The 22,057-nt window shown below is 35.6% G+C and overlaps 2 protein-coding genes across 2 annotated transcripts; one reads left to right on the top strand and one right to left on the bottom strand.

The window, feature by feature from the left end:
- Positions 1 to 1,354: 1,354 nt before the first annotated feature.
- Positions 1,355 to 21,812, bottom strand: LOC117779650 (gamma-aminobutyric acid type B receptor subunit 2). Its single transcript, XM_034615913.1, has 12 exons — positions 21,772 to 21,812; positions 15,269 to 16,322; positions 12,680 to 12,823; positions 10,740 to 11,015; positions 10,412 to 10,663; positions 8,603 to 8,935; positions 7,516 to 7,817; positions 7,274 to 7,412; positions 5,505 to 5,780; positions 4,275 to 4,593; positions 2,520 to 3,413; positions 1,355 to 1,740 (listed from the first exon to the last, which is right to left on the bottom strand). Exons 2-12 carry the CDS (start codon positions 15,944 to 15,946, stop codon positions 1,355 to 1,357), a joined length of 3,999 nt encoding a protein of 1,332 aa, XP_034471804.1. The 5' UTR covers positions 15,947 to 16,322; positions 21,772 to 21,812.
- On the top strand, positions 17,000 to 18,097 carry LOC117780413 (ficolin-1-like). Its single transcript, XM_034616926.1, has 2 exons — positions 17,000 to 17,796; positions 17,855 to 18,097. Exons 1-2 carry the CDS (start codon positions 17,153 to 17,155, stop codon positions 17,958 to 17,960), a joined length of 750 nt encoding a protein of 249 aa, XP_034472817.1. The 5' UTR covers positions 17,000 to 17,152; the 3' UTR covers positions 17,961 to 18,097.
- Positions 21,813 to 22,057: the final 245 nt, after the last annotated feature.

The following is a 22,057-nucleotide window of genomic DNA, read 5'->3' as shown; positions in this document are numbered from 1 at the left end:
ATAAATTAACAATACAAGTGAAATTTAAATGAAGATTGAAATATGTAATAAAACAAAAAATATAATAAAAATAATAAAGTAGTTTTTATATTGCAATTTTTTGCTTTAAAGTCTCATAACATTTGCAATTCCTGGCTAATACTGAAAGACTTACTTTAATATTCGAGCTGACTCTCAAAACTACAAACTACAAACTACAACTACAACATCTTTGACTACAACAAATTAAGAGAGACGCGTTAGATTTGACTTAAGTAATTTTGTTGTTTGGTGGCAAACGTCCCTATATGCATCATGATATTGAGTTTGTAGATGGAGTCCTAATGCACTCACTGGATAATTAATCATATTTGTTGACTTAACCTACAAACTATACAGTATTGCTCACTGGATACCGTAATTAGGGCACAACTACCACAAAGACGAGGACGACGACGATGACAATGATTGGCACAAGAGAGAATTAATAAGTTAAATGAAAGAGATGGAGTGGGGAGAGAGAGAGAGAGACCTTACGATTTATGCAACTAATGCAGCAAAAGTCTTTTACTTAGCCTATGAAGAGAAATTCTCGGAGTAGCTGAGGGCAATCACATTGAAGAGGAGGTCGCGATGCACAGTGGGCGATTTGTCTGTTTTAGCATAACGCATTTGAAAATTTGGATATTTAAGATTGAATTTAGAAATGTAGCTTTATTTTTTTGTGAGCAGATTTTAAGAATAAGAATATTCAGTTTTCTTTAAATAAAGTATAATTAAATAATATATATGCAGACTTTATTATTTTTCTAAGGAATAAATTTAAAAAAAAATATAAAAAATATGCATTTCCCATAAAAAAAAATGATTAAAAACTATTATTTATGACTTTTCATTTAATTTGATGACTTTGCCAGAATGAGTATAATCTAATTTAAATTTTTTCAGTTATTAATAAGTTTTTATTCAAAATAAAAAATGTGATTTGCTTGACAAGTTATTAGTTTTGTTGCGCTAGATCAGTCAAATTACCCACTGTGCGGCAGAAGGTGGCTGGATGGGGGGAAAGGGAAAAAGATGACTAGCTACTTTGGGGCAAGGATCACGAGTATCGTAACTTAACTAGCGTTGTTATCCTAATGCGTTTGATTGCTTTAAGCCGATGATTGGTCAGTTGCACACGCGTGAATCCCTGGACTCCAGGATTCCCTGGACACAGGGAACGAGGACGAGTCGCGTGTTGAAAATAATTGCTTGGTGTTCACTTCTAATTGACAAGGATTCTCTGGGCGGAAATGTTAGGACAATTTGGAGAACAAGTTGGAAGAGGCGTGTGTGCGTGTGTGTGTGTGCGTGTGTGTGTGTGGAGTGGAACTTATTCAAGTCCATTTGATGGCGCTGCTAGCTCGCCTGCTTTGCCATTCAGCTGCTCCTCCTGTGAGTCCAGCGAGAGTCGCGACTTGGCCGCCGTCTCCATGGACTTCCAGTTGCCACCGCTTGTGGCATGCTGCAGCGAGATGCGTGGTATGCTCTTGCAACTGCCCGCAATGGTTGACGCCTCTGATACACCACCACCACCACCACCACGATCCTCCGATTCGGCCAGAGCACTCAGACTGCAAGTGGGAGGAAGAATTCGATGTGGAAAGCGGGGAGATCCTCGAACTCGCTCCCTTAAGCTCGGGGCTGGTTGCACCATCGATGGACGTCGACTGCTGGGCAGCTGAAAGTTCACCTTGGTCTCGGCCAGCTTCACATACACTAAGAAAAAGTATGCGTTTATAATAATAAATATTAATAAAAATTTAAAAATTCATTTTATAATTTTATATGATTAAGTATAAGAAAAATCACTTTGATTCAACTTAAAACATGCACAAAGCTAAGCTAATAAAATAATAGGAAACAATTTCTTGAAAAATTTGTATTGAATTTATATTTAATCACATTAATTACAAGTTATTCATGTTAACAAAACTATTATACTCTGCTTAAAATCATAAATGGTTTTATTTTATTTAAATTTGCAGTAACAATATGTTTTCAAATTTATTTTAATATAATTAAACCAAAGGGAAAAATGTCTTAAAGCTAATATTAATACATTAAAAAACAATATTAAAAAGAACTTATTATTTAATTATTAAATGACACAAGTAATTATAAATAAAATTCTCGTATTCAATTTAAAATAAAATTTTATATAATTGGAAAGTTCGCAAAAACTATTACAGTTTTTTTTTAATTAAATATGTTTTTTTTATTGATAATTATTTCATTTAACTAAACTGCAAAGATTTGTATAGTTTTTTTTAAATATCAAAGCATATTTAAACTCAAAGTCATTTTGAATTATTTTATTAATAACCTATCTATATTTGATATAAAAATAAAATATAATTTCACATTAATTTTCAATAAATATTAATAAATAAATACAATAAATTAATATGAAAATAAATATGAAATACAGAAATATTGAAAAAAAATGTGGAAATAGTAGGATTTACATTGTTTTTTCTTCTCTGTGTACTTGCCACCATCGGTCACGGATTCAAGATCGAAGCGTTCACCGGAGATTGTGGTAATGGGCAAGAAGTTGGGATCCTTGGTCAGATGATCGAGGTGGGTGCCACTTTTGGTCAGTGAACCACGGTGAATTGGCTTTAGATGGCAGCCATTGGAGCTGCTCCCAGTGGCCAGGTTGCCGGCGTCGCCGGGATTGGGATTTGGACTGCTGTAGATGGCATTGCAGGAGGCCGTCTGCGAGGAGGGAATCAATCTCGTAAAGAGTCCCATGTGCGACTTGAAGGCGGCCTTGAGACCCTTCTGATCCGCCAAACTGGCGGTCGATCCCTTGCTGCTGCTCGTGGTGCGCGTGAAGATACCTCGCAATCGATTGATCAGTCCCATTTTGGTCTCTGTAGCCTGTTGATGTGCTAGCCGGAGATTGAACAGATCCTGGGCGGGCAGACACGCCTCCTCCAGCTGCGGCTGCGAGGCGAAAGTCACCGAGCGTCTCATGGGGATCTGCATATACTCCGCCGAAGGCCAACTCGCCCGAGGAATCACCGGAGGCAGCACGGACAGCAGAAGATTCGGCAGAATTCCCGAGATGCTGGGAGTACGCGATTTGTTCGGCATCGGAGCTTGCGAAATTCCACTCGACACGGTCAGTTCCGGCTTCAGATGTCCGTGTCCCGCCAGCAGCGAGGTGGACGAGGAGGTCGTGGTCGAGGCAGTACCCAGTCCAGACTCCAGCAAGCGCTCCAGTTTCCGAATCTCCGCGTCGAGTGCCTGAATCTCCTTCTTATAAACACGATTCTGCACCTCAACCCGATACTGAAGTTCCCTTCGATCATCGACGACAAAGCGTCGTGTGTTGCACTCCATCTTTAATCCCATGCTGTGTATCACGGGATCGATGATGTCGTCTGTGGAGCAGAAAGTAAAAGTAAGAAAAAATAAATCAGTTAAAAAAATGATATTAGCCAAATTGCAAAACAAGTAATCAAAGCAAGAAGAAACATACTTCTAAGATATATATATCCTAGTTTTAGGGAGCATCTCCTTAAAATTAAAAAATATTTAAAATTCCCTATAAAAATACTAAATAATTTATATTTATCCTAAAAACATTGCCTTAGGATTAAAAAAAAATCTGCTTTGACTATATACGGTAATTAGTATAAAGCAACACTTTAAACTAGATTCTGAGACCTTCCAATTGTTTTGTACAAAATTATGGAAAATTGAACAATAATTTTCTAAATCCAAAGTCTGACCAACTTCATTCAATCATAACTTGGCCAAAACTCAACCGATTTTCAAAAAGAATGTCATTTTAATCATGGTTCGGCCTCTTACTTTATTCTGCATTCAAATTTTATTAATATTTTTCTTAGAATTTACAAAAAATTGATTTCGATGGTAAGGGTCCTCCCTTTGAAATTTTTAAAATTAAATATTTTATATCTTAGGTTTTCACTCTTAATCAACTCCTTATATCGTTATTAGTATAAAACAACACTTTAAACTAGATTCTGAGACCTTTCATTTTTTTGTAAAAAATCATGGGAAATTCAAAAAAATTTGCACTTGTAAAGTTCCTAAATCCAAAGTCTGACCAACTTCAATATAACATAACTTGACCAAAACTCAACCGATTTTTAAACGGGATGTCGATTTGATCATGGTTTCACTTCTTAATTTACTCTGCATTTCAATTTTTTTTTTTAAATCGTTAAAATAAATTTTTTTTTAAAGTTTGATACTTTATGGTTTTGTTCACTTACTGCGTGCCCAGATGGCGTGTAATTTGGGTATGAAGAGCAGGCAGAGAGTCGCCGTTGTGGAGGTCAAGATGAGTGCAGTTATGGTTAGAAAGGCCAGAGTTACCCGCTCGGAGATTAAGTTGGCCAGAACCACAACGATGGCACTGGTAATGACCACACTGTAGACGGAGACGCCAATGTACTGGGAATCATTCAGGGCGGGAATCTTGACGTGACGCGTCTCCCAAGCCATGTAGACGCCCACGACGAGGAGGAGACCCTTGTAGGCGTAGAGGACACTCAGCCAGGTCTGTGTGTGCTGAGAGCGACAAACCTCGACCTGAATGGGGAAGCACAATAAACAAGAAACAAGAAACATGAAAAACAAACAACAACACACACAAAACGAAAACAAGAGTCACATTAGGGATGAGAAAGTCAATTTACAGGCTCGATAGAGACACCATGAATAAATTTAGATTCGGCACGCCGAAGATCTGATACCCTTGCAGAATGTAAATTAATATTAAGAATGTAAATTAATAATTGTGCATAAATTTAGTTTTTATTATAAAATAATTGAACAATTGCTGTTCTAAGATTGTATCTTAATAATGAAATATATAATATAGACTATTTTGAATAGTTTTAGTCATTCATATGATTATTATTGATATAATAACATTAAGAATCAACCCACAAAAAAATTATATGTATGCATATGAACTGTTCAAAATATTCTAAATTATATATTTAAATATAAAGATACAATTTGGGAACTGCAAATTTTTTTATTTTTATTTTTGTTTATAAATAAAATTAAATAATTATTTTAAATTATGCTTACTTAAGCCGATTTAAAAAAAAATTATTTGAATCCTACTGCAAATTACGAAACTAATATTTGTTTTAAATTTTATGAATACAAATTTTAATAAATTAATAAAAAAGTCAATATCTCCATAAAAACACAAGTATGTCCTCGATTTAAAAGTTAATTTGTTTTATTATATTATTACTTTATAAAATGTAATTAATTTATTGATTAAAATTTTATTTGTTGAGAAAAAAAAAATTCTATTGCTTAAAATGTATAATGGAAAATGCAAACTAAAAAACTTTTTAACATTATAGATACATGTCAGATCTAGCACTAAATGGATATGCTAGGCTTAAATGAAAGTGTTACACAGCTCGTGACAAAATTGTTATACACTCTGTAAGGGTATAGATAGCTAAAGGTACACCCACCTGAGGCTGGTAGACAACGCTCCGATCAATGGCGCTGATTTCGAGTGTCAAATTATGCAAATGTCGTTCCATGGGGTCGGCAACGACCCACAGAGTGACGAGAAGGGCATCCACAAGCAACAGGCCGCACACGAGTAGAATTAGCTGAATGTCCTGCAGCATTTTGTCCTTGAACACGCTGCCGGTGCGTGTGAAAATGCGGTGCACCCGATATGTCTTTGCGAACATCGAGCCAAAGGCGAGTGAGAATCCAGCTGAGAGCAGATACACGCGTGCCTACAGAGAGAGAGAGAGAGAGAGAGATAGAGAGAGAGAGAAATGGAGATAAAACCAGTTTATATGGTAGAGAAGACAGTGTCATGTTGAGGGCCTAAACAAGTCATCAATGGCCAACGTAACAACAACACGGCTCAAAGGAGGCGGAAATTTATGCAAAATAAAGAATATCACAAAAGTTGTGAATTTTCCGTGTTCCAGTGTCATGTGTTTGCTGTTGTTTCCCTGCCTCCTCTTGTCTGTCCATTCAGCCATTACATGATGATACGAAACAGCAAAAAAAAAAAGAGCAGAAACAACATTAAACAGGGAGGAACAAGCCAGAGTCAGAGTCTGAATTACAGCGGACTCTGAATTTCCCTGGAGTGGAATCTTTTGGTGAAAAAAATTTCAATGACAAGGGCATCAAATTGGACTTTATGACTCGGGTAGAGTGAAAAGCAGCTCGTCTAGCTTGAGTTTAAAGATTTACTGAGCTTCACATAAAAAGATTTTCTCTCTCTTCATATTTTTGCAGCTATTTATAGCATCACAGTTTCAACAATCCGGCAATCCGGCAATTCACATAAATAAAACAAACACATGAGCCGCGACTCAAAAGTTCTGCTGAAACTGAAAGTCATATTTGATGAGTAGAGGCAGAGAGGGACAGACAGGGCGAGAGAGACGGAAAGAGGGAGATTCTGCTTGCATAACCGAAAGTTAAACAAAAGAAGTAAACATATTACAGTCGAACTGCTCGACCCCAGCAGACCCAGTAGCTGTAACTTTGCAGCCATTTAATATAAATTTATTAAAATAAAGAGAATAATGAAATGGCATCGAAATAAAGTCCCTCATATAACAACTGAAAGTACGTAAATAATAGAAAAAGTACAAGTACAAGTACAAGTATTTGAACAATAGCCAGAAATACTATATCTTTATATTTATATAAATACTATAACTCAATCAAATACTATAGCTCAAGGTTTGAAAAAATAAAATTAAGTTAATTACATATTTGTTTTTTTAATATTACGCAACAATTTTAAAAATAGAATGAAAAACGTTTACGTTTAAAGACATATTTAAATCTATAAGTTAGCTTACATTATTAACAAAATTTGAATTTTGTAAATAGTTAAAGTATCCAGAGACTTTTAAGACCAATAAAAATAATATTTTGTGTTAAATTTAATTAAAGTTTAAGCTTAAAACCAGAGGACATAAAAACCGGTTCGCAAAACATTTACCTAAAATTTGTTCTGCCTTGTTTATAATTGTTTTCTATGTTTATTTATCGATTGAGATGCAAAATCTTAAAGCTGTAGCTTCAGAATTGTGCTTGGTTTTTGATGGTTATTATTTTTTTTATTTTTCATGTGCAGGAGGACTTTTTAAAATTTCTAAATCAAAATTGAACTGTATGGCCACAAACATATACGCCTCTTTGCTGTCTTTGTACTGGGCTAAAAAAGTGGGAGGAATTGAAGGACTTTGTTTTGACTTACCGTGCAAACCGTGGCAAAGGAATCTTCAGCCGATGGCAGCGTCGAGTGGTCGAGGCCCAAAAGGATGACGGTGGCATAAACGAAGATGCATCCCACTGCGGTGATGTTGCTCAGCTTGGGGCTGGAAAGTTTAATTGCTCTGTGGAGAAGAGAACAAGAGAGAACGAATAAGAGTAAGTGCAAAGTAAACAACTGGGGACTTGCAACTGCAACTGCAACTGCAACTACAACTTGCAACTTACTTGAGCTTGCGAAAGTGTAGATTGAAGGCGAGAAAGGCAATGGCCAGAGCAATGCCCACGCTGGACAGTGTTGCAATAGTGTAGAATGCCAGTGGAGCAATCGTTGCCACACGCAACTTGAAGACACGTTTGGCAATCGGCACCTGACCACTGTGCCACTTCACCGCCCGACACCGAGGACAGCGAAAGTCCAGAGCATCTGTGGCAGGATAATACAGAGCTATAGGTTCCAGCATGCCACGCTGGATCTGATAGAAGGCCGTGGTGCCCACTCGATCCGGTCCGCTGAACGAGACAGGACCCTGCAGGCGACAATTAAAAACGAGATTGCATTTTATATGTATTGTGCCATCAAAAAAATATATTTCTCTTGTCTTTCTTAATTATTTTAAATAGTTTGGAAATTTGATAAATTAACTGAAAAAGAATATACTTTTTGAAAATTATAATTTAAGCATTGTACTTTTATTTGATGAAAAAGCTTTTGTCTTTGACAGATACTGTATTCGATAAAAAAAATAAGCTGAAAATAAATAAAATCAAGTTAGTCTGTAGATAAATAAAATGAAATAAAATAAATATGCTTGAGAAAATTAAGAATTTCAATCAGACCTGTTTTGGTTTTCACTTTCGTATTTATCGGATTTGAAAAAATGTAATTTTTCACGTTGCATTTGGGCTGAACATTTTAAAATTATATTTTTATCAATTTATTGGACTTAAATTCACCAACTCAAGGTGAATTAAATACCCAAATTATTACCAGATTTATATAAAAACAGGCTAAAGATTTTCACTTTCGACAAATCTTGCCGAAAGTGAAAACCAGAACGGGCCTGAATACTTTAATAGTTTCATAGTTCCTCATTAATTAAAAATTTTTCAAACATTTTAAAATATGCTTGCTAAATTTTTAAAATTCGTCAAAGAATTTCATTGATTTATTTCATAGTATATCAACCGATCAAAATGTCCGTGTTCCTCAAATTTCACTTTTCAGATATTGATTTGCAGTCACCATAAAGAGTTTTAACAAAAATGTTATGCAACTGAATTTGACAAAGCTTTGACATTTCGACTGTCTTACCGATACTCCAAGGAAGTGCAGCTTGCCCAGCTGCTGGAGAAACTCCCAGGCCATGTCGCTCCTCGTATAGTCGAATCCATCCAGCTTCGATTGAGCTGCATCCTGTCGCCAATGCTCCTCGGCAGCCCGAAGAGCCAATGCGATTGCCCACACGGCGTCATATGTTTGTGGTGCATATTGGGAAATGGCCTCCGGCAGCAAATGGCTGGCGGTGCCACGCCTCTTTCTGGTCCGCAAATCCGATTGTGGTGCTTTTCTGCGGCTGCCAGTTGCGTCCTCATTGTGAAACTGCGAAAATTGTTTACGCAGCTGCGAGTTGAACATGTGATTGTTCTGCGGAACGAATGAAAATTGCTGCGATTAAATAGAGCACAATACCCTCTAAATTCCCCCAGGGGGACTCCCATTTATACCACAGCCTAACAATGAGATTGCCAGCTCATTATGCGTCGCCGATTTCATGGCTGACACTAAAACGATAATAAACATTTTATCATGATGCGCCTACGAATTGTGAGTTGAAGCAATCGTTGCCTCGGGAAACTCGCATCAAATGAATCATTATACCCGGCACTCAGCAATTACATGGGTGTATTATCTTTGTGGCAATTTTCATAAATGATAACAGAGCAAAGTCACAAAAGTGTCTGGGCAATATCAGCTTTGAATAACACTTTAAGTGCACAGTCTTAACACCAAAAAAAAAAAAAGGTTCACAATTTTTATATTGATTAATAATTGTTATTTTTTAACTAAAAAAAGAAGTAACGTTTTCAGGAGCTAAAGAATATATATATATAAATAAGAAAAGCACTTTATAATATTTTTTTTTTTTGGGAAATGTGATTGGAAAGGCAATTGGAGGAAATAAATATTATCTTGAGCAGAAAAGAGACAACAACGTTATAGAAACTTAGTGACTTTAACAGAAATATATAGACCTGTACCGGTTTCAATTTCGTTATATTTTTCGGAGTATCTTTTATTTCGGCAAAATTTTGCGGATTAAACTTTCTTTTAGTTGATGACTTTAAGTCAAATGAAGTGAAAAACGATCAATTTGAAATATACTTAGCTTAAATGAAAATGAATAAATAAAAAGTGAAGACTGGAACAGGACTGTATATCTTTTTATACCCGTTACTTAAAGAATAAGTAAAAGGGTATATTCTGCTTGTTGGAATGTATTGTAAGGGGGACCCTTAAAGTATATATATTTTTGATTAGCATCAATAGCCGAGTCGATATAGTCATGTCCGTCTGTCTGTCCGTCCGTCTATCTGTCCGTCCGTCCGTCTGTGCGACCGTCCGTCTATCTGTCCGTCCGTTCGTCTGTCCATCCGTCCGTCCGTCCGTCTGTGTGAGCGCCAAATGATACCAAATTTGGCACACAGATTTCTATACACCCCATTTCTATATATGCAGATCAAGTTTGTTTTAAATTTTTGACACGCCCACTTCCGCCCCCGCTAATCGCGAAAAGCCCCCACATCCACAGTTCTTAAGATAATACAGTTTTTATGGTTATTCACGTTATCTATAAATATTATCTATTATTCCACTTAACCGCAGCAAGATCGGACAAGTAGAACGGGAGAAATAGCTGACCAAAGTTATTAATAAAATTATTATTTCTAGGCAATCTCCTAAAAGTATGCAGTAGTTTTTATTAAACAAAATATATTCTTATTTTTTGGTGCGAGTATCTGAAATTCGAGCTCACTCGACTGTAGCTTGATTACTTTTATGATGCTCAGTCTGGCTGACTCAGTTTGACTGTGAAGCAATCTGTGTGATAAATCAGCTTACCAGTCCACTGTAGCTGACATTATTGCCCACGATGCTGTTGTGGGTGGAGACAACTATGAGATTCTCGACGGCCAGCTGAAGCTCGTGTCTGGTGCACGGTGTCTGCTGGTCGGTCCACCAAGGTGCACCCATGCTCTCGTGCAGGATCCAGGCGTAGTCGGCCCCAAACATGCGCAGCCTGTAGGCCTCGCAAAGGATCTGAGGTGCCAGCTCCTGGGAGAAGCTGCCGATAATGATGCGTGTGTCCGTCTCCTGTAGCGACAACATTTTCGGCCATTTGTCATGTTTGTGTCAACACAAACAGTCCCGACTGGGGACTCTGACTCACCCTGAGGAGCAGCAGCTGCTCCTTGAAATCGGTTGCCGCAAATGTGATTGTCGCCGCACAGGAAATGTTGGCTGCCTCCAGCTCAGTGACCAAATTGTTGACAGCCAGCGAATGAACCTCCTCGTTCTGTGAGAACGTTGTCACAGTGCCCCAGCCAAAGCGACGGATGAACGCAATACGGGCCGGATTGTGGGACGAGTCCGGGGCAACGGTGCGATAGAAATACGGGAATTCACGTCTATCGCTCAAGGCTGGCGATGTGGAGCCAAAGGAGACCTGTAATCAGTAGCATGCGAGGCAATTGTTACGCAACCTGCAACACAATGTGCCACACACACACACACACACACACACACACACACACACGCACACAAAGTTTGTCTTGCCTCATGTATGTGTTCCACCAAGTTTCGCCTCATTTAAGCCAACCAACTGAACTTCAAAGGCCAAACTCCGAATCACTCGACATTTGCATGCAGCATGCTTCTAAGTGAATTCCTTTCTTTCCCCTCTTTCTTTACCTGAGATAAACCCATCTGTTTTCATTTTCACGCATTCCTTACTATACCCTTACATAAGGTATATACACAGAGAAAAAAAAGCCGTACTAAAATTAAGTTTAAATGAGCTCGAATTAAGTATTTTCGATACTTAAAAAAAATACTTGATATAAGTACGAATTACTGAAAATAAGTATACAAATTCGTTAACCAAGTACCAACATTCTTTATATAAAAACAAAGAATCTTAAATCAAGTAAAACTCCTAAATTACTAGATATGAGTACAAACATTCTTAAAATAAGATCGGGACCCAGGGTCGACTTACAGATCAAGTTCGTCAAATCTTGAATTAAGTACATTAATTCTATCTTCATTTTTGCGTTCGCTTGCTTCGAATTTTTAAGTACGAAATACATGATTTTTTCCCTCTGTGTAACTGTCTTATGAAAAATTGTCACTCAGTATTTGATATTATAACTAAAAGCGTTTGCTAATTAGAAATTGTTCTAAACAGGAAAACTCAGTTTTTTAATAACAATTCATTATCTTTTCTTTTTTGCGTTTAGAACAATTCACTGTTTTTTGCGGTCCTTTCAGTAATATCAATTGAATAAGGTTCTTTACTTAATTTTTTTTTTTTTAGCTGTTACTTAGTAAGTTTTCTAGTGCTGAGATATAAAATCAATACTATAGATTACTATACTAAATATTTATTTCTATTTTTAATATTTTAATATTTTTTAAACTTTTTTAAAAGAATTTTCCAACATTTTTTTAGTTGTTTATCAATTAAATAATTTTATTTTAATGCTAAAACTATATAAAATTTGTCCTTTTCACTTTAACAAGTCACAGTTTGAGCGTATAAAATCTTAATTTTTCCATTTCTACTTAATCCAGTAATTTTTTAGTCCGTCAGTTCGTCAGTTGCTGATGTATTATCATATTTGCATATAATTATTAACATAGAATTAATTAAATAATTGCATTTTCAACGGTTTGGAAATAGTATATGAATGTTAAGTTAGAGCTGGTTCTAATTAATAATCTTATCTGCATTCTTTTGTAATTTATTTAATTTTTTTTTTAAGCAGTCAGCCTACAAACATATTATGTATCTACATTTGATTTTTTAAGCTAAATTCTAACCATAAAAACAAATACTTATACTTTTTACACCCTGCGTCAGTTAGGGTATTGCATATGCGCCTATTTGAAAATAAGTGTTGTGTCTTGTCTAATAATTTGTCGAAAGCTGTTTACTTGAGCGCGGAAATGTTTATTGGCTGGCCTTTGAGCTGCATGGTATTTATGCAAATCGAGCGAGTCGACTCGGCACGTGAGTTGATTAAATTTTTGAGTAATAGTCTAATAGGCTCGGGCATATTTACATATTTTAATCAGTAAACGCATCCCAAAATTGGACCAGAGACTTACCTGTACAATATTCCAGTAGGGCACCACCTTGGCGAGGCTTTCCGTGACCTCCGAGCAGGCGGAGCCCAGCAGCATCATCATTCTCGTCGAGGGTTGAGTGTAGATGGCATGAAAGAAACGATCCACGCCCACGCCAGGATCACACTGCAACAAAAAGGGGTACACAGGAAAAAAAATATGCTTTAAAAATCAAGCGTATAATTTTTAGATTATTGCAATTAGTTTTAAAAGTATGTATTTAGAATAGAATTGCTAAATTAAGACTATAAGAGCATAAAATGGCAATAAATCTACTTTACAATCAAGGGTGCAAGCCTCCAAAATTTAATTCAAGGTTCGGTTCGGTGGTTCGAACCATAGAGCAAGACATCGGCTCGGTTCGCGAATTAGTTTCTATACCCCCTAAACCCAAGGTTTGGGTTCGAACCTTTGTTCAATTTCATACAACAAAATATTTGTATTCTTATATTTTTTTCTGTACATTTTAAACAATTTAATTTTTTTTGTGAAAAGAAATCAAATTTGATGATTATTTTAATTTATTTGAAGATTTAAATATGACTTATTTTAATCCAAATTCTCAAAGATTCGCATAATATTAGAAAACCATAGATTTTATGTAATTAAGTTTCTTTTAAAAACACAAGTGAATGAGATGAAGAATATATTACTTAGAAAATCCGAGATTTCTAAAATCTTAAGTTCGTTCGGCATAGGTTTTTTTTTTAGAATATTGAATTTTTTCTGTGCAGTAAAGTAACAGTTACTTCCAAGGTGGTTGCAGCAATTGTGTGGTGGAGAGGGAGGTATATGGGGTATAGGGAGGAGGAGTTGGGTAACTGCTCTTTGACGCGAATCGCGTCATAAAATGAGCGCCAAGATGGCGCAATAAACATTTTTAAAATGTCGACTCTTGACTTTGATAGGCAATGCCCCTGATATGACGCGACTTCTCTCTCTCTCACTCTCTCTTTCTCTCTCTATATATCCCTGTTGGCGCAACATTACCCCACCCCCTTTTCCTGTTGTTGCAATAAAAAAAATATAAGAAAGTTGATGACAAATTTATTTGTAGCTGTCGCCGCAGCTGCTGCTGCGGTTGCAGATTTTCTTATTAAGTTAAATTTTAATGTTGCACGCGCCACTAAATGAAAATCCAATTGGGTAATGAAATAAGCAACGCCTAGTTCTGTGCCACAAAATGTGGCAATTACTATTGCAACTCACCTGTGGGAATGTAAATAAAATATGTAAACATTGTTCTTTCACGATATTTTTATTTGATGACTATTAAAGAATTTTCAAAGCAATCCAAAGTTAAAAAATTGCAAAACTTAAAACCATAGTGGCAATGAAATAGTATAAGATAAATGCCTTTAATATTTTAATAGTTGCTTACTGCACTTTTCAAAGAAAAAAATTGATGCATTTTGGAAAACAAGCCATATTTTGTAAAACAATATTTTCTAAAAAGTTATAAAAATAAGCAATCGTATTAAAATGACATTCCACTTTGAAATCGGTTGAGTTTTTATAAAGTTTTGACTGTTTGAAATTAGTCAAAGTTAGTATATAGCAAACTTTACAAATAAAAAATTTGGCTCAAATTGGCTTGTTTTTTTTTTACAAAATAGGAAAATGTCTCAAAATTAAATTTAAAGTGTTGTTTTGTAATAATTACGATATAAAAAATCGATTAAAAGTAAAAACTTAAGATTTAAATTTTTGAATTTTCAAAATTTCAAAGGGGGACCCTTACCATCAAAATCGCGTCTTGGTCGAAAATAATTAAATTTTTTAAATGAATTAAATTTTAATACAGAATGAAAATCGGTTGGGTTTTGGCAAAGTTATGACAGTTCAAAGTTGCTCAAGCCTCTGACCTAGCTACTTTACAAGTAAAAATTTTTATTATTTTGACATGATTTTTTACAAGAAAATGAAAGGTCTCAGAATCAAATTTAAAGTGTTGTTTTATACTAATTACGATATAAGGAGTTGATTAATAGTGAAAACTTGAGATTTAAAATTTGGAATTTTCAAAATTTCAAAGGGGGTACCCTTACCATCGAAATCAAGATCTAGTAGAATCTAGAGAAAAATTTTTTTTTATTACGAATTTAATAAAATTTGAATGCAAAATAAATGTAGAGATCGAACAATGATTAAAGTGACATTCCACATGAAAATCGATTTGGTTTTGACAAAGTTATGTCAGTTCGAAGTTGCTCAAGCCTCTGACAAGTCAAAATATTTCTTAATTTTGACATGATTTTTTACGAAAAAATGAAAGGTTTTAAAATAGGGTTTAAAGTGTAGTTTTATGGTAATTACGATATAAGGAGTTGATTAAAAGTGGAAACTAGAGATTTAATATTTTGAATTTTCAAAATTTCAAAGGGGGACCCTTATCATCAAAATGAAACCATGGGTATGATAGTCGAAATTTAATTAATTATTTTAAATTAACAAAATTTGAATGCAGAATGAAGAAAGAGGCCAAACTATGATTAAAATGACATTCTGTTTTAAAATCGGTTCAGTTTTACCGAAGTTATGAGACTTTAAAGTTAGTCAATCGACACTCACCTGTGTGTCGTTGGTGACCAGTTCGAGGGTGTAACCGGGCAACAATCGTTTGCGGTTGATGTGTTCCACGGCCATTGTGGCAGCACCGAGTTCACTGAGTCCATCTGGACGAGGTCCTCGTTTGGTGGATAGCTCGAATAGACCGAGTAGGACAATTTTGCCGTGATTGCGTTGAATCTCGTCGTGGGACATGCGACGTTCACTTTCAAACACCTGGTTCACTTTCAGGTAACGTTGTTGCTGCCAACTGCTGAGATTCGTTGGAGCAGCGGGCAAATTGGAGGCGGGCAAGTTGCTGTGCGAATTAAGACGCTGTCGTCGCTTGACTTTCGTTCTCCTGCTCTTCCAGTGCTCTCCATTCGAATGGGGCAGGTTGTGGGAGTGTGGAACTGGACGGTTTCGATGTGTTTCACTGTTAATTGAGCCGCCAACCTGCATTCGAACCTGGCTGTGGATTTGTTTAATTGCTCCACTCGTTGGCAGCGTCAACAGCTCGACATTGTGGCTGGCCTGCAGTTCAGCCGAGGACTCCATGGCCGTGGACTCCAGTAGGAGTAGCAATAGCACCACCAGCAGCCAGGGCCACCACCTAAAGCCACCTCCATCTCCAGCTTCAGCTCCAATGAATTGTCTTTGCTGTTGGCCATATCTCGTTTTTCTCAGGTGAATTATGCGCATTCCGGCTGCAATGGCCCCTGGCCCATTAATCACCACGGCATTTGAATTGCTATCTCACTCGGATGTCTGTCTGCCCCTCTCACTCTCTCTGTCTCTGTCTGTGTCTCTCTGTACAGCTGCGGGCTCTCACTCTCTGTTGCTGATAAACACGTTTGTGAATATATATCGCCTTTTTATGCACTCTGTGTATTTCCTTTCACTCTCACTCGCACTCTCTCCTTCTCTTTCTCCTTCTCTGTGCTTTGTTTTGTGTTCAACTTGTGTGGCCGTCAATTTTATCGCCTTTTTATTGGCCTCACTTTTGGTCTCTCCTCATTTCGATTGCCCTTTGCCCCTTCGCCTGGCTGCCATTATCAGTTCTCGCTCTGGGCACACACTGTTGGGCATTTGGTCATAAAAATATGCACTGCACTCAAAAAAAAAAAACCGTTTAAATACCACTATTTTTACACTTGATTCAACTCTTTTAAACTCCAGCTTCGCAGTAACGCTTAAGTTTTCGTTTTAATGTGAATAAGTTTCAATAAACTTTAAATATTTATATTTTTTTGTAAATAGAACATAAATAAGATTTTTGCAAATAGGTTTCATTGTTTTTATTTAATACAGCGCTCTAGATTATACCTTTTAGTGTGTGTACTCTCTTCAATTCATGACCGCAGAAAGTAGCTGAAAGCAGAAAGTTCAAAGGTCAGCTCAGTTATCAGTTTCTCTTTAAGCTGTAGGCAGACTGCTGCTTGCTCTCAATCATTTCTCAATTCTTCGCATTTCGCTCTGTTATCACTCAATTCGTGTGTATTGGTGAGTCTGAACCACTGATTAGATCCGATCATTACCTTGACCTTGGGTAAATGCATTTTTACTGATTAGCAGCCAAAAAATTAAGCACTAAGCTTTGCGGCAAAAGCACAAAAACATCGATTTCGGTATACAAAGCTCATAATGTGTGTGGATTCAAAATTATTTTCAAATTCACTTCTTGATCACTAGACAAGTTGCGACTCAGTCAGTCTTCTCATTTACCCAGTGATCATCAGTAGCATAATGCTGCAGAAAGTAATTTGTTTAATCATAATTATAAATACATTTAATTCGTTCTCTGATGGAACACCCCAACTCAAACATAATGCACTGGATTTAGTAGTTACAGTAAATGTTGAAACTAACAAAACTCATGCAGACGAGGAGGAACGTCAAAGGAAGTTCATGGACGGACTTGTTACGAAATCTGATATTCAGGATCTTATATCTGGACTTCAATCTCTCAGAGCGGAGCAGAAACGACAGGGAACGCTGATTGAAGGACTTTTTCAATTGTATAAACAAAATTTGAAGTCCCAGCCAGGCAGTTGTACCGATGCCAAGTCCACTGGGATCCATGAAATACTTCTCCCCAAGTTTAGTAGTCAACCCTTTGAAGTATCCTGCGATGCGAAAACCCAAGGAGGAGGATGGACAATTATCCTGAGGCGGAGGGATGGAAGCGTGGACTTCAATCGAAACTGGGCAGCATACAAAGAGGGATTCGGAGATCTGAGTGGGGAGTTCTTCTTAGGACTGGATAAGATACACGCATTGACAAAAGAGAGAAATCAGGAATTACTTGTGGTCCTGGAGGATTTCAAGGGATTTAAACAATTTGAGTTATATAAGAGTTTTGCAATCGGCGACGAGGATCAACAATATGTTTTACACACTCTGGGCGAAGCGAGTGGAACTGCAGGTGATTTACTATCTGTTTATCGTAGCAGGAAATTCACCACCTATGATCGAGATAATGATAATGAATCATGGGTAAACTGCGCCAAAGCTTTCAGTGGCGGCTGGTGGGACGGTAATTGTTTCAATGGGTATGAGGAAATGTTAATTGTTTTTTGAAGCTTTGTTTATTAATTTGAATTCTTACAGCCATTTGACGGGGAAGTATAACGATAAGGGCATTAGATTTCTCAATTTTAGAACTTATGAACACTCATTCAAAACTGCCGCCATGATGATACGGCCTAACAAGTGAAATCGAAGACTAGACAGTAACAAAATCTTCTCCACGAGTATAATCCTATGTATTTTCCGTTTCCTCAATCTAACATATATTCTAAATTGCTTATTGGTACATAATTTTAATAAAAAATAAATATATTTGTAATCATATTTTGTTTTTATATTTTACTATTTAATAAAATGTCATTCTATTGTAATACTCTCTCTCTGTCTTTATTTATTTTCTCTTTCTCCTCTTCCAATCTGCCTCCATTATTTTCTCTGTATCTTTCCCTCTCTCTTTTCCTTGCAGCTATTGCCAAAGAAGAAGAAAAAGAATATAAAATTCGTATTATGGTATCTACTATGTGTCTGCGCACAGGGTTTTTTACTGTCGACTACGCTCGACTTGAGCCTATCCGCTTGTTTATTCATATACCATTTATATTATATTCTTATTAAATTACAATAAATAAAATATATACTTTCCAAGTATACTTCAAATTAAAATCAAAATTTTAAATTAAATATAAATTCTGTTCATATTATATTAAGACATGATAATGCCCATCGAACTGCTTATTATTATAATAATAATAATTATTAATTATAATAATTTTTAACGAGATATAAAAAATAAGAAACTCAAATAATTGTGACGAATAACTAAAAACTAATGATTCTAAGTCGAATAAATTAAAAAAATAATAGAAAACAAATTTAATTAATATACAAATTAATGATGTGTTACGAAATATGTTGAATACATTTTATTATTTAATTCATTTTTATGTTTAACACTTTGTTTTTACTTGCGTCGAATTCAGTTTGACATTTAAGCATGATTTCAGTAAAATACTATTTAATAAAATGAATTATGGGATTATAAATGTTAGTACACTGTACAATGCTTTTTTTTTTTTTTTTAGCAGTGTAAGGTAGTTTTCGCCCCAGTTTGCCACACACTTTGCCCCACATTTCTATCTCATGCAATTGAATGAAAAGCAAAAATGAAACAATAAGCATTCAGTATTCAGCAGCCAATTGCCAATTGAGTTGACTGTCGACAGTTGGCAGTTGAGAAAGGATTAAGTCTTCAATAAAATGAAAATATTCACACCACAAATGCGCACACACACACAAACACACACACACACACATGTGTCTATCAAGGCTATGAAATGCCAATGCTATAGACTTTTGTTGAGATTTGTTTTTTTGTTATTTTGCTTTCTTTTGTTATATATTCTTGCAGAGGGTACTATACTTTTGTCATGAGCTGTGTAACGCATTTAAGAATATAAAAATATTTATATGCTGGATCGAGAGGATAAACTGAATTTATATAGTTAAATTTATTTTTCTTTTGTCTGTTTCTCTCTTCATCTTTCTATTTGATTGAGATATCCCAAATAATCACACACATTTTACAATCGGACAAAATTTAGTTTAAATCGGGTTATCAACAAGTATGAAAAAAAGCTTGTTTCTTGAGATATCTTAACCAATCTCACATAATATTTATTTAGAACTATCTTATACATCCCTAATAAATTTGGCTGTAATCGGAAGACTGTAATATATAGTTGTCATAGGAACGATCTCTTAAAAATTAACCTGTAGTATGAAAAACATGTTTATTTTTTGAAACTAATCTCACAGAATATTTATTTGGTATTATTTTTAAGAATCCTTAACAAATTTACTACTTAAAATGTGACTACTTTAATTGTAACTACTATTATACAGCTGACATGAAAACGAACCCTCAAAAATGAACCTTTTGTATGAGAGCTTGGTTATTTCTTGAAATATGTTAGCTTCTCTCACAAAATATTTATTTGCAAATAACTGCAATAGTTCTTAGTAAATAGAACTAAAATCGGACTATTATATCATATAACTGTCATCGGAACAATCTGTTTAAAATTGCATACACTACAAAGGGTATTAAAACTTCACAATGCCAAAGATAAGCTTTCTTTATTGTTTTCTTTTTTTTTTCATTCATTCTCGTCGATGATGTTGTCCATTGCCCAGTTGCCAGTTGCCAGCTGCCATTATTTTTAATGCTAATGGCAAAGCATTTTCGCTTTCATATCGAGGCTTTTGGGGCTCACAGATTTCTGTGTATGCACGTATGCATAATTGTTCTAAACACACATATAAACACACACACACATATATGGAGAGAGTAAAAGAAATCTCAGCGCTTTTCTTTCGTCTCGTTTCACTTGAGGTTTTTAAAACAAGAGTCGCGCACTTTTCGCCGTGTCCTTAAAATAACTTTTTGGCCCATTTTGTTCTTGGCTTTTGTTTAGTTCGGTTCGCTTTGCTTTGCTTTGCCTTGTTCAGTTGGTTTCCTTATGCACAGTGAGCACTGCACAGTGGTACAAAATGAGCAGACATTTAACCAGCATAAACCTTTAAGATTTAAAGCCTTTTTTACTTAAGCACACTCGTTACACTTTTAACGCGTCTAGAAGTCTTAAGTGTTGACATTTGCCACACTGTGCGGCGTGCCCCTTCCCCTCCCCGCCCCTTGCTCGCTCCGTTGCATGTCAGCGGGCTACTTGTAGTTATATTTCCATACATTTTATTTCATGCTTTCTGGTCTTTCTATTATTCTGCCATATTTCACAATTGTTGCCGTGGTATTTAAACCTGCACTTATTTATGGCCATGCAAGCGTGTGTTGTTACCCCCTCCCCCCACCGCTCTCACCCCTCTAGCCATGCCCACTATGGCTACAGCCCACAAGCTGGCTACAGTTGTTGTTGTTGTTCTGCTTGACATAAATTATGCAGAATGCTGCCTGCATTTGTAATTGTGATTACATTTTTCTTTAGCTTTTCTCTCATGTGTGTAATGCGTACATCTGCTGGTGTGTGTGTGTGTATGTGTATGTGTGTGTGTGCACTATGCAGTTCGTTGGCATTTCATCTTCGAGGAGAATAATGCTTGATATTGATATTGTGCATTCTTATGCACTCAAATCTGTTGAATAGTTGATGCGATTTGATTTGTTATGCAGCTTTTCTACTTGACCAAATCCATTCAATATTTTAGCCAGGCCAATAGAATATACTAGACGGATTTGCACTTGGATAAGCACTAACAAAAGAGCCGCTAGCAATAATAAAATCAGCTTAAAGTGCTTATAAAATAATTATTATTATTTTCATAATAGTTTCTATATTATTTATTTTTGTTGGCTGCATTTAAGCCTATTATAAGTATTATAATGTTAATATTTCTTTATATTCATTTATGTTAACAGCTATTTACACTTAAGTTATTAATTTATTTTTATTATTTAAAAACACTAGATATTTAAACTTAATTATTATAATAATTTAAAAGTTATTTACATAGATTCTAGAACACTTTAAAAGCAGCTTAAGCCTTTTTTGATTTTAAATTTCTTAACCAGTGTTTCTTACGTTTTTACTTATTTTTTATTATAATTATTTAAAGGGACTTTATAATTATCTAGAATGCTGTTCTAAATTATTTTCAATATTTCAAAATAAGCATTAAAATATTAATAATTCTTTAATTTATCTTTTTTCACTCAGTGTTCAACCACACTTTAAATTATAAATATATATAAATATTATTATCAATATTATTATTATTATTATTTTAATAACACCAAATATTTTACATTTACACTCGAGTTATAACTCAATTTTGTTGAATTATTTGCCTTTTTAATGGCTGTATCAAAATATTACGTATACGCCACGAGCACATCTCGAAAATTGTCGCGTTCCTTCCGTGTGTTTTTTATTTGTAATGCATTCACTTCATGTACCACTCGTATTATTTATATTATTTATTACTTCAATTCTAATTGGATTTCGCGAATGATTCTCCGTCTCTCTCTCTCTCTCTCTCTCTCTAGTTATTTTTTGTTGGCTTTTTGGCGGGGTTAAACGGAAGAAGGTACGACAGGATTTATCCGAGCTGGAATCCGAGCGAGATTCGCACGCGACGAGCTCCAAACCGCAACTGTTGTCTGCGATTGAAAGCGAACTGCTTTTCAGATGAACTTTGAACGGACAGAATGACGATTGAATGGAGGATGCTGCTGTTCAATGCGCACCTTTCAATTCAACCGGCTTCTGC

Source organism: Drosophila innubila (genome assembly GCF_004354385.1).
Source record: "Drosophila innubila isolate TH190305 chromosome 2L unlocalized genomic scaffold, UK_Dinn_1.0 4_B_2L, whole genome shotgun sequence".
Classification (NCBI taxonomy): Eukaryota; Metazoa; Arthropoda; class Insecta; order Diptera; family Drosophilidae; genus Drosophila; species Drosophila innubila.
This window is presented reverse-complemented; position numbering and strand designations above follow the sequence as displayed.

Excerpts from the sequence above, each read along its gene's own strand:
- LOC117780413 (XM_034616926.1), top strand. The coding sequence starts at position 17,153 with ATGGACGGACTTGTTACGAAATCTGATATTCAGGATCTTATATCTGGA. Across the intron at positions 17,797-17,854 it reads GACGGTAATTGTTTCAATGG|CCATTTGACGGGGAAGTATA; the intron begins GTATGAGGAAAT and ends GAATTCTTACAG.
- LOC117779650 (XM_034615913.1), bottom strand. The coding sequence starts at position 15,946 with ATGCGCATAATTCACCTGAGAAAAACGAGATATGGCCAACAGCAAAGA. Across the intron at positions 12,824-15,268 it reads TGGTCACCAACGACACACAG|TGTGATCCTGGCGTGGGCGT; the intron begins GTGAGTGTCGAT and ends TTTTTGTTGCAG. Across the intron at positions 3,414-4,274 it reads ACACGCCATCTGGGCACGCA|ACGACATCATCGATCCCGTG; the intron begins GTAAGTGAACAA and ends TCTGCTCCACAG.